This window comes from Sminthopsis crassicaudata, chromosome 4, assembly GCF_048593235.1.
Source record: "Sminthopsis crassicaudata isolate SCR6 chromosome 4, ASM4859323v1, whole genome shotgun sequence".
NCBI lineage: Eukaryota > Metazoa > Chordata > Mammalia > Dasyuromorphia > Dasyuridae > Sminthopsis > Sminthopsis crassicaudata.
The window spans coordinates 205,195,501-205,215,710 of record NC_133620.1 but is presented as its reverse complement, the minus strand read 5'-3'; the positions used below and the strand labels follow the sequence as shown (position 1 = coordinate 205,215,710).

Genomic DNA, 20,210 nt, shown 5'->3' with positions numbered 1-20,210 from the left:
TGGCACTTTATATGAGCCCAATAAATTCTGTTTTTGATGGTTGGTATGGGTGTTTGAAGACATTAAAGTGCCAACATGGAAATAAAAAGAGTGGAGTTTGGGATGATTGAATAAAAATTATCTTGATAGATTTAGAGAAGTCTCTGGGGGAGGAGGACCTGTTGGGAAAGATAGTATCAATGTTTAGGAGAAAGTTCAGTGGAATTAGAGGAGGGCAATAAAAAAGAATGTATTCTGTTGCATGAATGGTCATAAACCAGTAGAACATTTGCTAAGGAAGTCTCAACATCAAGAAAACAATGTTCATTTAAGGAAGCATTAAAAAAAAAAAAAAGTTCTTCGATCAGGTACCCTCCTTTTAGTTTCAGAAAATCTGGCCATCTTATAGTGATGCTCTAGATATCCATAGAGTAAATTGTTGAACAATTTAAAGTGGGCTTGGAAAGACAAAATGATTTGAGAATATTACAGATCTGAGCATTCTTTTACTTGATATGTGCTCTTTTGCCCTTGACCTTTCAGACTCATTGAATTCTTATAAATGCCAGACTCAGGTGACAATTCTTTTTTATTTATTTTTTATTTTTATTTATTTTATTAAATATTTCCCAATTATATGTAAAACACTAACAATAATTTTTAAATGTTGAATTTCAAATTCCCTCAATCCCTCCCTGGTTCCCAACTTGAGAAGCCAGGTGGTATGATATGATACATATGAAGCCATGTAAAACATATTTCTGTAAGAGCCATCTTGCAAAAACATCCACAAAAACAAAAACAAAATAAAACAAAAATATAGCTTAAGAAAGTATGTTTCAATCTACATTCAGAATTTATCAGTTCTCTCTAGAGGGAGATAGTATTTTTCATCATGGAATTATTTAGATCAGAGTAACTCATTCACAGTTGATCATCCTTGCAACATTGTTATTATATACCATACTCTCCTGGTTCTGCTCGCTTCACTTTGCATCAGTTTACATAAGGTTTCCAAGTTTTTCAGAAACCACCATTAATCATTTCTTATAGCACAATAGTTTTCCATCACAATTATATACTACAGCTTATTTAGTCATTCTCCAATTAATGAGCATCACCTCAATTTCCAGTTCTTTGCCATCAAGTGACAATTCTTGAAAAACTATATTTCATCTCCCTCCCTTCCCCCTCCTTCCTCATGTGCATTTATTTTTTTAAATTCCATCTTAAATGTACACCATTTCAATTTAATCAGGATTTATTAGGCATGTACAGGATTATGTCTTGTATCTGAATGACAGTCAGACTGTTGTCCCTGCCCTTCATAGAGTTTATAGTCTACTATGGAAGGAGACGACTAATAAATGCCATGTAATACAAAACTACAGAACTGCTGAATAAGAGAGCTTTCCAGGAGCATTTGTAAATAATTGAAAAGTGTCATCCTTAAGAAAGTTATGATATAGTTAAAAAACAAAACAAAACAAAACAAAAAAACCCTTTGTTGTTTAGAGCATCAAAAGCAAGTTGCTTTCTTTGTCAAACTGGCAAATCTAAATGTTGCCATCACTGAATAGTAACTTTATTGGATTCATTAGTGTCTAACATCCTAAATAAAGGGTGTTGGCACTTGATTAGGGAAAATCTGTAGTTGCAGTGTTGAACAAACATGGGAGTGTCACCAAATCCTGTTCATTTTCCCTTCAAAATTCATATAACTGCTTTTTCCTCCATTCTTCCATTGCCATCATTCCTTTGCCTCAGGTCCTGATTTCCTGATGGAAATTCTAAGTAGGGTTCTCCAGATCACCTGCTTCTAGACTGGTTTTCTATAGCCATATTTGAAAAATCAGTCTTCAATGGAAGAAGATACTTCATTATTGAAAACACCAGTCTATAATAGTTAATAATAGGCCAAAAAGGGCTTTGGGAACAGGTCTACTCCTGCCATTTTCTTTCTTTAATCCTAGCCCCTGCAGCCCTCTTTCCAGGAATTGATTGGAAAGAGGACACAGTCCTAAAAACTGCTTTTGCTTATGCTATAGCCACAGATAATGCCAAAAAATTTTGCCACCAGTCTTTGGCATTGTCAAATGGTTTAACATTAGAAACTGATAAAATACATGGATATAACATTAAAATATATATTACCATCTAGTTGGAGCCTATATTTTAGCGACCATGGGATCTTTCCATATGCCTTATAGCTTAAACTTCTGTTATTTCTACACTAGAATGTAAGGTTTTTGAGAGTAGGAAAGATATTTTTAAATTAGTATCCTTAGCATTTAGCACAGTGCTTTGTATATGGTAAGCATTTACTAAATGCTTTTTCATCCATTGTATAGATGTCCTGGTGCCTCCTTGAAGGTTTCCCTTCTCACTGAACTCCTTTTCCTTTCCTATACAGTATAAGTTTGTATAGCACTTATAGTCTGTCATAATTTGGCATTTACTATCATTATTTGTTATTGTGTATTACTTATTTCTCCAACTAGATCAGACCTAAGGACATCTCATATTTCAGTGTTCTTGACAATCCCAAGCACAATACTTTAAGAAGGTCCAAATAAATATTTGTTGCTTCATAGAATGATATTTCTGAAGTTTCTATTCTCATTATGAAAAAAAGAAATAAGGCAACAAATGAGAAGGGTGTATGCCTTTTTACTTGCTCCTATTTATTATATAGAAATTAATTTTGGAATTATTTCCCAAAAATTCTGAATTTGTATCCTTTAAATAAAGTTTTGAGGGAAACAAAAATAATTTGTGTAATTCTTCATAGAAAACAAATTGAAATTGACAAATTAATCATATCTTCTGAAAGTTAAGATTTAAGGTTATTTTAGATCATTAATCTTATAAAATTAGGCGATAAATGATAAAGTTGGAAATATATGATTTTAAACATACTTGAGTTTACCACTGATATATATCATTGGGGAGGGCATCAGATAAGTTTAAAGACTTTTCATTTAGTGATTTTGGAAAATTGGAATATCCAGTGTATTTAAGAATCCTACAGGAGGGATAAGCATCAATGAAAGCATTTGTAATCTTAGAAGAGGTATATATTCAAGGTAAGGTATGCATTTTTGAACAGATAAAACTTAATGTGTCTTGGTCCCTAGCAGAGGAGTGAAAATTGTAGACTGGTCAAAATATTTTTCTAGAATCATATAGTTCTTAAAGGTGCATGACAGTTATAGGGTGTTCATCTAACATATCTTGTGAACTCTGTAAAGGTAGCAATCTTGTCTTTGAATACTGGATACTTATGGAAAGCTACAGAACTATCATGCTACATAAATATAAACAACAGCTTTAAAGGAAATTATTATTTTGTAGGATGTACATAGCACAAAATAAATGTTATTTGAAAAGCTATATTAAAGGAGAAAAAAAAAACAAGTCAAGTTAAAAAAAATAAAATATCCTTCAGGTTCAGAAAAAAGGTGAAAAAATTTGTTGCTTCACTGAAATTTCCTATAGCAATTTTCTGAGCTAAAGTTATTATTTTGAAATAAAAACAGTCAATTTCATTGTCAACATTGCAAATTTCTGGCAAGAGTAAATTTTAGATAAGATTGTTTTCTAAAAGAAGAGATTCTAATTTTGCCCTTAAAAATGGTAATACGTTTGTTTGTACATATACACACATGATAGGCTGTCCTGTGCTAGCGTCCCCCTTGTCTCACATAGACCTTAAGAGTATCCTTGTATTAGTTCTACCCACCTTGTGAGTACTTGCCAGGTGCAAATTCTGTGTAAAAGTGTGCCTTCATCAAAGGAAGTATGAGGTATGAAAATGGTGAGGGGTCACCATTTAATTAAAAAAAAAAGCTGGAGAGAGCTCTCTAGAGAAAAGCAAATTTTATTGTACGTTCTCTCAAGAATCGGGTGTCCCTCTCCTCCAGCAGACAATGGAAGAGAGGAAGCGCCTCCTGTGGGCAGGACAACACCTTTAATCCCTAATGCAAAACGCCCCCTCCCACCACTGACTCTCATCCTCATTGGCTGAGAGTCTTACATTCTAAACTCTAGATCTACCCATGAAATTGAACTTGACCAATAAGTACATAGTTGCCCATATTTGGCTGAAATAGGGAGGAGATGATATCATAGGAGGGGAATGCAATTATGCCCTTTGCTCGAACTTCAGAGTCCTTCAAGCCTACTCAAACTCTGAAGTAGATGAAGCCTTACTTGATTTTCACAACTGTCTTGAAAGATCTCACCTCATCTCATTCAGAAGTATATTAGTGCATGAAAAAAGCAGAATCAGAAGAGGGCAAAGAAAATAAGCTGCACAAATTTCAGAGACATTTTTATCCCAAATGTTCTAAAGGATTGCTGTGTCCAATCTGTGGTAGAGCCTTTGGAATTCAAAATGGACTGATCAGCTACAACTAAACACACTTTGTGTCCTGACCCCAAAATTCTAATATTATTAGTATTCTTTGAAAATGAAAGATGAACAATGTGCGTACATATCCATAGATATGTATATACATGTATATTGTATATAATGTATGTATTATTGTATATATTGATTGTAAGAAATGGGAGATGCTGGCATTGGACTGTCCAGCATGTTGTGTCCACATCAGAGTACCCTGTGCTCTATGAGCAAAACAGAATTCCAATAGTTCAAAGGAAACAGGAGATTCACAAATTTAGTTATCTCCACTCCAAATGTTCATAGGGACTATCTGTGTTCAACCTGTTACAGAGAGTTTTAAGTTTGTATTGGTCTGATCCAACTGAGTCAGACACATTGTACCTTGACCCCAACATAGTGATACCATTTTGATCCTCTTGGAGAATGAAGTACAATATTCACAGCAGTCTCTCATTATTTTATTCATTTGTAAATAGACACTTGTGCCTTGTATAAATACTTTACCTGCATGATGAAACATGCATTTTGAACATGTTGGCAAGATAGACTTTGAAGAGGTAATTATATGTTTTTAAAAAGCAAAAGAAAGCATTTCTCCCAAACTGTTTTTGTGGCATTGAAAGATTTACTTGCATAGTGTAAGGTTACATATAAAATTAGCATGTATAAAAATCTTAATTGGATAAGGAAGAAAGATGATACACTATACCTCTTGCTATAATTGAATGGAGGTGTGGTAAATTATATGTAAAGCATCTTTTACTGGTTGCATTTGCAAATAACATAGCAGGAATCAAAATTGACCATATGTCAGAGGACTCTGTAATAATTGAGAAAGTAAAAGCTTTCTATTTTTATTGCAAGTAGGTAAAGCAAACTTAAAGATACTCATTTGACTACATATATATATATATATATATATATACACACATATATACATACACATATATATATATATACATATATATGTGTGTTATGTATAAAAGTTGATATTAGGAAAGATCTTTTATACTGCAAATCTATTGATGGTAATGCTATTTCAAGAGAAACTTTCAATATATAAGTAATTGATTTTTTTTTTTCTGAGTCTGGGGTTAAGTGACTTGCCCAGGGTCACACAGCTAGGAAGTGTTAAGTGTCTGAGACCAGATTTGAATTCTGGTCCTCCTGAATTGAAGGCTGGTGCCCTATCCACTACCCCACCTAGCTGCCCCCATAAGTAATTGATTTTTAAAAGAAAATTGTATAAAAGGTCATAGAGTTCAATTGATGTATGAACTGAATAGAATTCTACAAATTACTAGTTAAAATATGACCCATAATGCAATTTGTTTTTTATTTTTTTATTAAAGCTTTTTATTTACTAAATATATGCATAGGTAATTTTTAACATTAAGTCTTGCAAAGCCTTCTGTTCCAAATGATCCCCTCCTTCCCCTCCCCCTCTCCCCTAGATGGCAGGTACTTCAATACATGTTAAATATGTTAAAATATATGTAAAACCCAATATATGTATACATATTTATACACTTATCTTGCTGTACAAGGAAAATCGGGTCAAGAAAGAAAAAAACTGAGGAAACAAAATGCAAGCAAACAATAGAAAAAGTGAAAATGCTATGTTGTAGTCCACTCCCAGTTCCCACAGTTCTCTCTCTGGGTGTAGATGGCTCTCTTAATCACTGAACAATTGGGATGGTTTGAATCATCTCATTGTTGAAGAGAGCCACGTCCATCAGAATTGATCATCATACAGTCTTGTTGCCATGTACAATGATCTCTTGGTTCTACTCATTTCACTCAGCATCAGTTCATGTAAATCTCTCCTAGGACTCTCTGAAATCATCCTGTTGCTCATTTCTTAAAGAACAATAATATTCCATAACATTCATATACCAAAATTTATTTAGCCATTCTCCAATTGATGAGCATCCATTCATTTTCCAGTTTCTAGCCACTACAAAAAGGGCTGCCATAAACATTTTTGCACATGTGAGTCCCTTTCCCTCCTTTGAGATCTCTTTGGGATATAAGCCCAGTAGAAACACTCCTGGGTCAAAGTGTCCTTTATGTAATTTGTATATGTTGTTGCTTTACCAGATAATCGCTCATAACAAGAAATATAAGAAGCTAGAGATTTTTCAAATTTAGGAGAATAATCAACTTTATCTTAAAAACACACAGACCATTAAAAAGGAATGCTTTTTATAAAATTTATGGGGATTTAGATGTAGGAGGTCAGAGTAATTCTGTTATTGTAAAACCTACTATCTCATGATAAATACTTAAAAAGGTATTTAGGATAAAAGAAGAAATTGTCATTTTCTTAGTGATAAAGATGAAACAAATACATTTTATAATAAAATTCCCTTCTGAAATGCATATTTAGTGAACATATTTAAAAAACCGAATTTTCTAAATCAATGCAACACCAAATTTGTTCTCTTATCCACAAAGTGACATTTATATAAAAAATGAGATCCATAGGTAAATTAATACAATTATGTGTATATATTTCCCAAATGAAAATACTTGCTAGCAAATAAGATAAAAGAAAGGACATATTAATCATTATACCATATTTTAGAAGCAATTTTCATTTTCTTTTAATCTAAATATGAATCAATAAGGACCTCAGATGCTATGGGCAAATATGATGACTTTTGATTTTTGACAGAAAGGTCAATATATTTGTTTTGCAATAATATACCAAAAAAAAAAATCTAAAAACAAAAAACAAACTTCATTTTAGTTGTGAATAAAGAATTCTCAATATCATATAAATAACTTTCATTATTTCAAACACCTAATTTGTCAAAAATGAAATTTATTTTTGGATTTTATATGAAGAAAAATATTAATTTAGACCAATGGTTGCAAAAGAATTGAGAGGCATTATGATCAGTGATATATTTTGAGAAATTACTAAAATACAAGAAAATGGAATATACAAGACATATGGAAATTATTCATTGAAAAAAGCCTAATAAGTATCATATGCAGAACATAATGGAGGGTTAAAGATACAGATATTGAAAAAAATAGAGAAAGCAACTTCTGCCCAACAAAGGCATACATTCTAACTGGGGAAGGCAACACAGAAGGATGAACTCTTTGATTCTGAAAGTTGCATGGATAGTGAATATGACTAGAGGACAGGAGATTGATATACTTCATCTAGGAACAATAGAAAGTTTATTTCTATGGTTCTCAAACTGGAAGTGGGTATGTGCCAAGCTAAGAGGTGATTGTGGCAAAGAGTAGATACTAAGATAAGGGAGTTGAAATCATCCCAGTTTTACCTGAACAACTTTTGCTAAATATTACAGATTACAATTGCCTTAAGATATTTTATCAGGCTCAGAAAATAGGAAGATCATGAGCTGATATAATCAATAATAAACATTTATTAAGCATATATTATATGTATGTATATATAGCTCTGTGCTAAAGATGAAAAAAAAGTCAAAAGGCAATCTCTTCTCTCAAAGAGCTCAAAGTTCTAATGGAGGATTACATTAATGAGGAGATAACATGTAAATAATCACATACAAATCACATGTGTATATGTAAGATATATCTGTGCGAATATAGGATATTAAGTAAAAGGAAGACTTATATGTTCTAAATTATGTATGTGTAGAATAGGATATTTCTCAGTGCCCCATTTACATTTAATTTCCAAATAGATATTTTAATCTGGATTTCCCTATTAAAATTATAAATGCAGAAATATAAATTATAAATGCAGAAATATGAATGAAGAAATTAGCACAATGAAATTAGAACATCCTGCTGGGGGGGGGGGGGAAGTGTCATGACTATCAGCATGCACAGCATTTTACCAAGCACAGAAATGAAAATGGAATAAATAACTGCTCCCAAACTCACTTTAAAGGATTAAGTGAGTGAGAGAAGTGTTCATTCACAGCTCTCAAACAAAAAAGAAAGAATTGAAAGGAGGGTGTGGTTAAGCACTGCTCCTGGAAGAGCATTAAGAGGGATTGTGGAAAATTTCTTGCCAAAGGTGGGATTTTAGCTTTTGTTTAGAGGATACAAGAGAAGCCAGGAAATAGATGGAAAGGGAAAGATTCCGGGCATAGGAAACATTTAGTGAAAATTCTATTGGATAGACATGGAATGAAAAGTTCAAAAAATTAATTTCTTTTGTGAGGAACAGTAAGGAGGCCAATATCACTGGTTTACAAAGTATGACTAAGGGAATAAGGTAGAAAAAAAAAAACTGGAAAGTGTCAGGTTATGAAGAGCTTTAAAATATTTTATATTTGGGATTTTATATTTGATCCTGGAGATAATAGGAGCCAGAGGAATCTATGCAATGAAGGTCAGTGGTGTGATATAGTCAAATCTATTTTAAAATTAAGCAGCCAAGTGGAGAATGGATTGCAGTAGAGAAAGAAATGAAAAGACTAACCAATACCTATTGAAGTCCAAATGTGAGGAGATGTAGCTCTGCGTTAGGTAGGTGACATAAGAGGAAAGGGGATGCTTAACAGAGACGTTATGAACATAGAAATGACAGGACTTAGAAACTTAGAGGATACAGAATGAGAAGGGAAAGATTTTGAGTCTAGGTGATTGAAGATGATGATGCTCTTAAAAGTACTAGGAAAGTTAGGAAGAGGGAAGAGCTTGAGGGAAAAGATCATATCTGTTTTAAACATATTGGTTTTAAAATGTTTATGGGACATGAAATCAAGATTCCAATAAATAGTTGGAAGTGCTAGACTGGAGGTCAGGAGAGAGGCTAGATAAAGCTGAGAACTATTAGTACAGAAGTTGTAAGAAAATTCATGGGAGCTGATGAAATGACTTCATATTTTGGATTGTATTAATAACATTATATTGTATTCATCTTCACTTATCTATATCTTCTATCCTCTCTATCTCAGAAAGTAAGATTTTTCAAGAAAACTATTAGACCCAGAGCCCTATGACAATGTCTTCTTTATGTTCAGAACTTAATACTTAGTGAATTGAATTAAAGAATATCGTGATAGTCATTCGGATTGAGAGAATAGTATGTAACATAGGGCAGATTTTTAAGGAATATAAATATTATTAAGGAATATAAATATTATTAAGGAATATAAAATTAAAGGTTTTAAGATACTTTACACAGTAATGTGTGATACATGCAGTAGGATTTTGCATTAAAAATTATATTAAAGTCTTCAAATCCTGAAGATTGATTGATACTTTAATTTCTCAATTTTTTTTTCCTTTGAAGGTAATTTTTTTTTGCAAATAGAATACTGAAATGTAGTTAGAAATTAATTTTTGAACTTTTCATTCCTTAAGAATCATATACACTTTTCCAAATTAGTGTCAAATTTTAAATTATTGGATAGATTTGACTATATTTGTATAAATAGGGAATTGTAATTTTCCCTTTTGTTTTGTCATTGGTATAAATTTTACATTGATCATTTCCATGTCAAATTTTAGTTACTCAGCAAAATCTGTATATATACATTTTACTTGGGTCATGGGTAAACAGCTAAAAAAAAGACTTTAAAATGTTATAATTTTATGCTACAGTTTCCTTTAATTGTTTTGCCTCAGTTTCCCTGAATTGACCTGCCTCAGTTTCCCTAAATTGTTCTGCCTCAGTCCCCTTGGTTGGAACCCCCCTTCCCCTTCCTGACCATTAGAATTGGTATAAATTAGGATTTGGAGCTGTGACTATTAGCATCCCAGAAGAGCAGATAGCTTATCTCAGATACCTAGCTGGTACCCTTTATCTCTACTTGCAGACTTCCAGTTTTTAGCTTGACTACCTATTTCACTCCCAATTTATAGAGATTTATGATCCTTCCTATCAGAACTGGATTTATGGTCCTTCCTGGAAATTCCCGCTCACCAATGCTCTTATACCCTGTCTCCTGCAGCCTTTGTTTCCCTGATAGCTGGAGTCTATAGGAATCCTTAGAATTCTTCATTACTGAATGCTTTGAGACTCAAGTCCTATTCAGTTTGCTGGGATCAAGATGAATCCTGTTTTGGCCCCAGACAATCTCTCTCTCTCAAATAAAATATAAAAAAAACTTTCTTATTTTTATCTTGTCTCAGTTTCTCTGACATTACAATATGTGTGTCATAATCATAATAATCATAGCAGTAGTAATTATTAAGCCTGACAAAATAATATTTTGATGGTCTATAATAGATAATTTTGGCAATGTATGCTTATCGTTTATAACTATAATTATAAATCAAATGTCAATTTTTAGGGGAATATTCTAGCATTCAGTAGAATAACTTAAAGAATATTTAATAGACACTAAAATATGTATTTATTTCCTTTGTATTATTAAAATTGATCACTCATTTTTTTCTTATTATCAGGTGGTATTTTTGAGTATGTGGAATCTGGCCCAATGGGAGCTGAGGAATTAGCCTTCAGATTTGCTGTGAACACAATCAACAGAAATAGAACTTTATTGCCCAATACTACCCTCACCTATGATACACAAAAGATAAACCTCTATGATAGCTTTGAAGCATCCAAGAAAGGTAATTTGGCATTCCTTTTTTTTTTAATTTTTATGTTTTTCTAGAGCTAAAGACTATAATTTTGGCTAACAATTTTCTTAATTCCAGTTTGTTGCTAACTAGTTAGGAATATAGACTATTTTTGTCTTTATTAAAAATCTCTTTGCATGATACAGAATGGCAATATTTTAATTCAAGCACCATTTAAGTAATGTGAAGTGATAATGCTTCCCCCCCCTGAGGCTGGGGTTAAGTGACTTGCCCAGGGTCACACAGCCAGGAAGTGTTAAGTGTCAGAGACCACATTTGAACTCAAGTCCTCCTGAATTCAGGGCTGGTGCTGTATTCACTGCGCCACCTAGCTGCCCCAGATTGATAAATTTTTGAAGCCAAATTCATTTAAGGCCAAAAGAATATTTCTTATGGCTGTATAATTTACTTAACCAAAATCAAAACCAAAACTAAAGTGGGACTAAACCTGAAAACAAGGAACTCTTTCTCACAACAATTTATTGAAACAATCAAATTAACTGTTCTAATTAAAGTTATACTTCCCATTTGATTAATAATATCTGTATTAAAATGTTCTTTTTAACTTTATCTTCTCCCCCCCCCCCCCCAACCCCAAGCCTCAAAAAATATCAAAATCTAAATTATGTGTACTGGTTTACCTTTTCAAGAGCTCATGAATTCTTTTTCAACTGTCAAATACATTATAAATGTGAGCTATTATATCCTCAAATCTGTGCTATATAGTTTTTTTTCCCAAAACCAATTATATTGCAACTATGATCTTAATTTATCTGTTCTCCCATCAAGCATCTCTTGTTCCAAGTGATTTTGTAAAGTTGACAAAACTAAACATTCTGTAATATCCCTGAAACTTTCAGAGGAATCTTAAAAAAAAAAAAAAAAAAAAACAAACCCTCAAACAAACCTCAAGCATATTATCTTTCATGTCCAATTTAAAAAAGATGTTTTTTTCTTTCTATTAATAGAAATGGACACTGGTGAATTAATTAACATGGTACAATGAAAGTTAGGAATATGAAATAAGTAAGATACATTTTATTGACGAGAATAGAATATTTTATGCCTGCATAATTGATATTGGTTGTGGAAAAAAATTTTGTCAAATATAAAATACTCTGTAATTCATGATTATTATTATTTTTCCCCAAAATCATATTGGGATATGGTTATATGGTTATAACTTTGGGTTTCTAAAGTCTGTGTCAGAAGAATATAAGATATAATAATTAATAATATAAGATATTATTCTGCTGGTCAGATTTTGAGTGTAAGACAAGTGATGGATCATCATGTCTAATGTCCAAGGAGGATTAGCTACTTAGATTCAGTTTGCTTTATCTTGATTTTGGTTACAGAGTGATTTTGCAAAAGCAACTGTCAAAAGCTGTGATCTTCATTAGTGGAAGGAGTACTTATCCCAATAAAATAATAGATTACAGAAGTATTGAAGTAAATGGTATCATTGCATTTGAATTTCATGTTCTAAAGCTTTTTTATTTTGTGAAAAGAGGAAAAAAGGACGTTGGGAGTATGATGGAGCAGCTAGAAAGATTGGTTTCAACTTAAAATGACTGTGTACAAATCATTCTTAGTGCTCTAGGTAACTATGCAACTTGTTTGATAGAGGGAGTTTCCTCATCTGAGAATTTCCTGTATTAGTGAAATCACAGGTCTAGTCCCTTTCTAAATCCCTAATTCTATTTATTCTGTACATCTCAACATAAAAGAATAGAAAAGAGTTCATATTTTCAACTACTTAATTAAAAGAATGATATATTTTAATAGGTCTTTGAAATTTGCAAAGTGATTTGCATATATTATGTTATCTTAATCTTATGACAAATGATATAGGTCAGTATGAGGTATGTGGGGTAGAAGGATATTACACATATTATTATCCTCAATTTAGAGAGGATAAAACTGGCTCAGAGAAGTTATGTCTTTATCACAGCTGAGAATCAGAGGGGAAATTTGAATATAGTTCCTGCTGACTATCCAGTGTGATGCAAAAATTGAGTCATTAATCTGTTTCAATATTGCAATTTCATTAAGTTACTATTTACTTTCTATTGACAAGTATTAAAAACTAATAAATTCTTCAGAGGACATGGCCTATTGAAATGTTGCTTAGTTCAAAATGATTTATATAGATTTTGCCTTTTTTGGAATGCTACTTTTAAGATATTTTATAAGTTAGTGATATAATAGAATCAAAGATACTTCAGTAGCATTCTTAAATGAAAGTATGCATTGCTATTTTTATATTCTTGTGTTGATCCAGGCAATCTATTCAAACTATGCTTATTAGCATTAATGGGAGTTGTATAAAGGCTCCATGTTCCTCAAGGTGAAAAATGTGTCCTTTTATTTGCAGCCAACTAGTGTTTATCAAAGCTTACATTTTGTCTGCCCTCAGAGTTCATTTTATACATTTCAAAACCACTTTTGTGTGATGGAAGGTTTGAAGGGCTACAACCAGAGGTTAAAGGTTATATTGAAATTATTATATTTGTCCTCATAGCTGCAATTATTAGGCTTACACAGGAAGGTTGCAAAATTTGACTAGTGACATAATTCATAATTATCTCCATTAGGGAAATGTAAATGTAAAACATGCTTAGACCAATTAATCCTAGAAAATACTGAGAGTGAGTATAGATGAAATATTAATGAATCTTTTAAAATATTTTCCTTTCAATATCAACCTCAAAGCAAGCCAGAATATTATCAAATAGAAAATGATGCTATCCTGGAAATACTTAAGAAAACTAAAGCAACAGGTGATATATCAGATTTTCAAAATATTAGATATTTGAAATCTTTTTCAAGAATTCAAAATTCACTAGCAAATAAAAATATGTCATAAATTTAGTCTGATAATAAGTAAAATATCAATCCTGATTTTATGAGGGAAATAATAATGAATTAAGTCTTATCCCATGGACCTCATGCTGATTAGAGATGTGTGGATTGGGGATTAATATAGAGAAAGATAGTATAGAAATCAAGTGTAGCATGGTGTCTGAAATGTATGGGTACTCCATAAATACAGATGGACTAATTATGAAGAGTTTGTAAAACAATTCAAAATTGCACTAAATATCTCCATTCATTAATGCAAACAAATTATGCTATATTTTAAAGACAAATAATTTCAAGGTTTTTAATTTTATTTTTTCACCCTAAATATGTTTTCTAATGATATAATGAATCATTTCATTCATTAAATGAACCTTGAATACCTAAAAATTTAGCTTCTTAACTGAAATATTCTTATGCTAATTTCTTGGGGAAAGTTTTGTTAACATGCTGATTTATAAAATTTTTAACCTTTCTTGGTTTTCATTTTGTTAAAAATCTGGTTCACACCATTTATTTTTAATTTGACTAAGTTTTTAGTCTAAGCTTTTCATTTATGCCAAAAATTAATAAATAGTTTTTAAAAATAGCATTTATTAAGTACTTACTCTGTTCTAGGCAGTGTAGTAGGTACTGAAGATCCAAAGACAAAAAAAAGCAATTCCTGTTTCTTCCTGAGCTTAGAGTGAGTCCACTCAAGTAGCCTGTATTAATTCAAAATAAACAATGCATATATAGGCTAGAAAATTATAAATAAATATTTGATGAAAATGTATAATTCTCACTGGGTATTACTGAATTTGGATGTTTTTAAACTCCTTTTTACTCCTTTGTCTTCTTTCAAAGTGACCTGCAGAGGATTTAGTTGCAGGTGTCTGGCTGTATTAAATCCCCATGTACAAGACAAATAATAACAATGAAAAAGTAGAAACAAAATTAATTCAATTCAAATAATATTTTAAAATTATTATAAGCAGAATACTGCAGAATTTTGCCTTTTGACTCATGGGACTAATGCTATATCTGCTGGCACATTGGCTTCTCTCCTCTCATCATTGACAGACTTCTATCTTCTCTTCAGCCTGTGATCAGCTGTCTCTTGGGGTAGCAGCCATCTTTGGGCCTTCACACAGTTCATCAGCCAATGCAGTGCAATCCATCTGCAATGCCCTGGGGGTTCCCCACATACAGACCCGCTGGAAGCACCAAGTGTCAGACAACAAGGATTCCTTCTATGTCAGTCTATATCCTGACTTCTCTTCACTAAGCCGTGCCATTTTGGACCTGGTGCAATTTTTCAAGTGGAAAACAGTCACAGTTGTATATGATGACAGCACTGGTGAGTTTAAATAGTTTTTTTTTTTTTTTTTTTTTTTTTTTTTTTTGTGGTTCTGTATTTTTTAATGTAAAGTTTTATTCAGTTTGTAATTTGTAGCATTGGTCTTTTGGTGAACCATATTAAATGGAATTCTCCTAATAAGCAAAGAACTTAGTAAAAGTGCAAGAAAACATGTTTGTTTTGTTTAACTCAAATCTTAGCCATACAATTGGTTTTATGCTTAAAGGTTCTTTGAAAGCAGTATTTTACATATGTGAAACAACAACATTAGTATTCTGGTGATACACAAGATCATATTTTGATTATTTTTCCAGTTCTGGGTTACACATTTAGGACATTGATAAGCAAGAGCATCCAAAGAAATATGGTCATTATGTTTAAAGGAGCTAAGGAATATACTATGTAAGGATTGTTTGAAGGAATGATAGATGCTTAGTTTGTTGACCAGGGTTAAAGGCAAAACTCAGAGCTATGGATAGGCACTGAAGAAAAGTGAATTTAGGTATGACTTAAGGGAAAAGAAAATTTGAACACATTAAGAGTTGTTTCAAGAGGAATGGGATGCTTTAGGAGGAGGTCTTCAAATGAAGACTGGATGACCACTTGGATATGTTGTTAATGGAGATAGTTTTTAGGATCAGGTTGAAGGTGCCTTCCAACTCTGGGATTCTGTAATACATATTTTGAAAAGTTTGATGTCAATGTTTTTTTTTTTTTTTTTTTTTTTTTTTTTCTCAGAGATGTATTTATTTTTATTAAGGGAAGGTTTCCCAAGTGAAAGTATATGACTGGCTGTCATTGGACCACCACATCTAGCCACATTCTTACTCTGGTATATCCTTAACAGTTGGACTCTTCATATGCAAATAATGTAAAGGAAAAAAAGTGTTATGCCATGTTTTCTAGAGCCTTCAACCTGGGATGATTAAATATACCTTCCTAGTGGAGAAGTGATGAGGCCTGACCTTCCAGAGTTAAGGAAGAAAAGGCCCCGTAAGACCTTTTAGTGGGGTAATTGAATGAGCCAACACATCAAAGGGCTGAGCCAGGAGACTGATGAGAAACTTAAATACCTGTTCTGACTACAATCCTCTTCTCCATTTGAAAGTTTGTCTCCATGATATCTCACAAGATCAACATCTGCTACAACCATCCAGAAGTGCTGCTTGCATTCTTCAGTGTGTGGACCATGCTGTGGGGAGAAAGAAAACAAAAAATGAGGAATTGTTACAGATCAGTTCTCTGAGAGCCTCCACAGCTGTGGATCATAGCATCTGAAGGAGTTGCAGGGCAGCCTTTGCTGACATAGGTTCTGCAGACTGGGAAAAAGAGAGAGGTCAGACACCGCAATAGTCTCTCAGTCAGAGAGGTCAGAGAACAGAAACTGCCTCTCAGTCTCCTGGTATCATCCTCTCATAAAAGGAGATCCATTCTGGGTTGGCTCTCCAGCAACCACTGTCAGGTGGCTCCAGTGTATTCCAACAGCAATCTCCCATGCATTCCAAAAAAAAAAAGAACAACATATTTTGTTTAAATATCTATATAAAAGACTCACTTTTTATTGACATCATTTTAAAGTTCCATAATAGTCAATGTACCAAAAGGCATTCTGTTGTATATCGTAAATTGAAGACCTTAATGAATTTTCTCTGAACATATACTAAGTAATTTAATCTTTGCCTTTTTGTATCAATATTCAATCTATTGTTTGATATTTGATTTGGAAGGCTATTCTGAGATACAGGTAATTAGTTTAAAATTTACCCTAAGTCATTCAAAGTCATTGAAACATCTGAATAGGATATTAATAATTATAAATTAATGATGAGTTTGACTTGATTTAAAGTACTCATTTGGTTATCAATATGATGGGATAGTTCTATGTTTATCTTTTTTTTTTAATTTACCCACAAAATACTAGAGAATAGCAGTAGCAATAAGAATTTCACATATTACAGTTATAAAAATAATTTAAGCTGTAAAATGGAATATCAGAAAGAATAGTCCTGAAATTCCCTTTCTACTTTCAACATACATTACTATGTTGACTATGTTAATATAGGAACACTGATATAAAATGTAATATATGTATGACTTTACAGAAACTGACCTATTTGCAAAAAATCTGACTTAACTAGTAAATGGACTCTTTTCATAAGAAAGTGGTTTTATTTAAGATTTTAAACAATGTAGCAATGTAAGAAAAATTTATTGAGTTAACAAACAAAAAAATTAGTGGTTATTCTAAGTGTTTTAAAATATTTTTAAAAAGTTAAAGTGACTAAATTTTGGGGCCTTTTGAAAGTTCATTTAAAAGTCATAGATTTAAAACTAGAATGAATCTCAGAATTCAGATGATCCAATTTTGTCATTTTTCAGAGTAAACTGAGGTCTAGAGATCTTAAGTAATTTGTACAATGTCACACAGAATGTGAGTGGCAAAGCTTATGCTTTTAGTACTATATTTAGTTTGTTGTATTCTTACTTCATGCTATGAATTAAATTTTTCTTTACAGTTTGACAAATCCTTTCTGCCTATTTATAGATGAAAAGTCCATTTACAAATAAGTTTTATTTTTTCATGTGAGCCTTAACATAAACATACCCACATATTATTTTGCATAGGACTTATTTTTTCTGTTTTAATTTGATTTATTTAAGTGTGAATAGTTAAATTCTATTTAGAAATGTATATTGTCTACTTTGTGCTAGACACTAGGCTTACAAAACTGAAATACAACAGTTCCTTCCTACTATTGGAGGACAAATAAACCATGACCATGGAATAAAAGGAATTGTTGTTGCTGTTGTTCAGTCATTTTGATGAGGGGGGAATGACGAGGGGGACCCTGAAACTCTCCCTCTAAAGGGAAACAGGATAAACAGCTTCATTCTGTTATCCTGAGAGACGGCACCACCCCCACTGATAACAATCACTACTGATTAAGCTCTCTATAGAGGAAAAGATTAGTCCACAGACACTCATTCAATTCCAAGATTATCTATTCTAATTCCAGCTCAAGCTGTACCCAGCCCCCATCCTTTCAGGTCCTTGCAGAGGACTTAACATGCTATGCCAAGGAACCTCTCTGGCATAGCAGCAACCCTTTGCTTACTGAAATGATATTGTCTTTCAGCATTACCCCCTTTTTATATTTCTCACTTATTTCCCTAAAAGACTTTATACCTCTCTGTCGAGATTTCTCTTCTAGAAACTTTACTTCTCTGTCAGGACTTGCCACCAAGAAATTCAGTCTTTCTATTCATGTATAGCAAAGGCTGATTTCCCAATGCCAGTAATAAACTTCATTTATCAGTCTAGCTTTTTGGGTTCACAAATTCCTTTATGAAAGACCTCTGTATGGCCAGAAGAGGGTTCCCACAACTCCCTACCCTATGCTGAATCCTAGGGAAACTTAGGGCAGCCAAACCTCTTCATTTGGTTTCCTGAACTCCGAACTTGCCACTAACCTCATCATTTAACTCCCTGACCATCAGGAACCCTAATCTTATCAATTTCAGCCATGTCCTACTCTTTGTGACCCCATTTGGAGTTTTTGTGACAGAGATTACTGGAGTAATTTGCTATTTCTTTCTTCACTTCATTTTATAGATGAGGAACTGTGGGAAACAGGGTTAAGGGACTTGTCCAAGATCATGCTCTGTGTCTAAGCTCAGATTTGAATTCAGGAAGAAAATTTTCTGACTCCAGTCCCAGGACTCCATCCACTTCACTTACAAATTTATTTTTTTTAAAAAAACATGTTCAAATTAATAACCACTTTGTAGTGGGGAACATATGGAAAGTGTCCTGGTCTAAATCTGAATCTTTCTAAACATTTTAAGTTATATTTGTATAAGGTTTTTCCCCTTGACTTTAGTTAATATAGATTTTTTTGGGAAAACAAAAGACCCTAATTACTTAAAATCTTTTTTTAAGGTCAATTTAAAGGAACATCTTAAACACCTCTGGCTGTAACTATTCCTTGAAAACTGCTCTTAGAAAAAAGAAGGTTGCTAAAATCCTATTTACAAGTGGATTGTAATTTGGTGTATCCAATTGTGCATATTTTCAGCATTTTTTGTAATTAGCTAATTGCCTGATAGTAACTAATAGCATATACATTTGGTTAATTGAATCCACAATTGCCCTCTTTTAATTTAAGTAGTCCATTTTAATTTAAGGCCAATTATAAGTAATCAGCTGGGCTTGAAGTGTTTACATATAGATTTGAGGCTAGGACAGGAAGAAGAAACACTTTAAAATGTGAGTCTAACTGTATCTGTCTGCTCTAAGGTTTCCTATTTTCCTCCCTTCCTCTCTTTACCATCCCTTCCTTTTTCCTTCCACTTCCTCATTAAGGAAATAATGTGGCCTTCTGGTTAGAGTATGGGCTGTGTAGATGAATACCTGGAGCTTAGTTTACTCACCTGGAAAATATAAGGACTAGCTGACAAAGTTTCCTTATGCTTCTAAATCTGTGACCCTTCAGTTAGTTTAATTACTTTAATCAAAATAAATGGGTAAATGGAATAGCAGTTTGTCTTTGAATTGAAGTAGAAATTGCACTCAGTGGGAGAAGTCAACTACAACCATGGGAATAAAGAGTGATATTTTTGTTATTGTTCACTTATTTTAGTCATGTCCCACTCCTTGTGATAACATTTGAGGTTTTCTTGGCAGAGAATACTGGAGTAGTTTGCTGTTTTTTTCCTCAGCTCATTTTGTAGAAGAGAAACTGAGGCAAATAGGGTTAAATGACTTACCCAGAATCACATTGTATGTTTGAAGCCAAATTTGAACTTGGGAAAATATTTTTCTGACTCCAGGTCCAGGACTGTATCCACTACATACCTAGATGATTTTTTAAACCAAGTATTAAATTTGATGGCTATTATGATCAAGAATCTAAATGAATTCTAGACTATATATTTTGGGTCGATGGTAACACTTTGATAAATCATTGTACTTATATTTTCCCTATCTCCTTTCAAAAGCAATTCATTATGTATTCTACTCATTTTATTTTGTTGAGTTTTCCAGTTTGTTACTTGATAATTATCCGTCTATAAGGA

At 32.6% G+C, this 20,210-nt stretch overlaps 1 protein-coding gene across 3 annotated transcripts in view; it reads left to right on the top strand.

Annotated features, from left to right (window-relative positions):
* The window catches only part of GRIK2 (glutamate ionotropic receptor kainate type subunit 2), an 805,940-nt gene that overhangs the window by 262,171 nt on the left and 523,559 nt on the right, over window positions 1-20,210 (top strand). For all 3 annotated transcript variants that reach the window (XM_074310214.1, XM_074310215.1, XM_074310216.1), the window contains exons 3-4: window positions 10,757-10,924; window positions 14,877-15,134. In XM_074310214.1, the coding sequence (XP_074166315.1) occupies window positions 10,757-10,924; window positions 14,877-15,134 (426 nt within the window). The remainder of the gene's footprint in view (window positions 1-10,756; window positions 10,925-14,876; window positions 15,135-20,210) is intronic.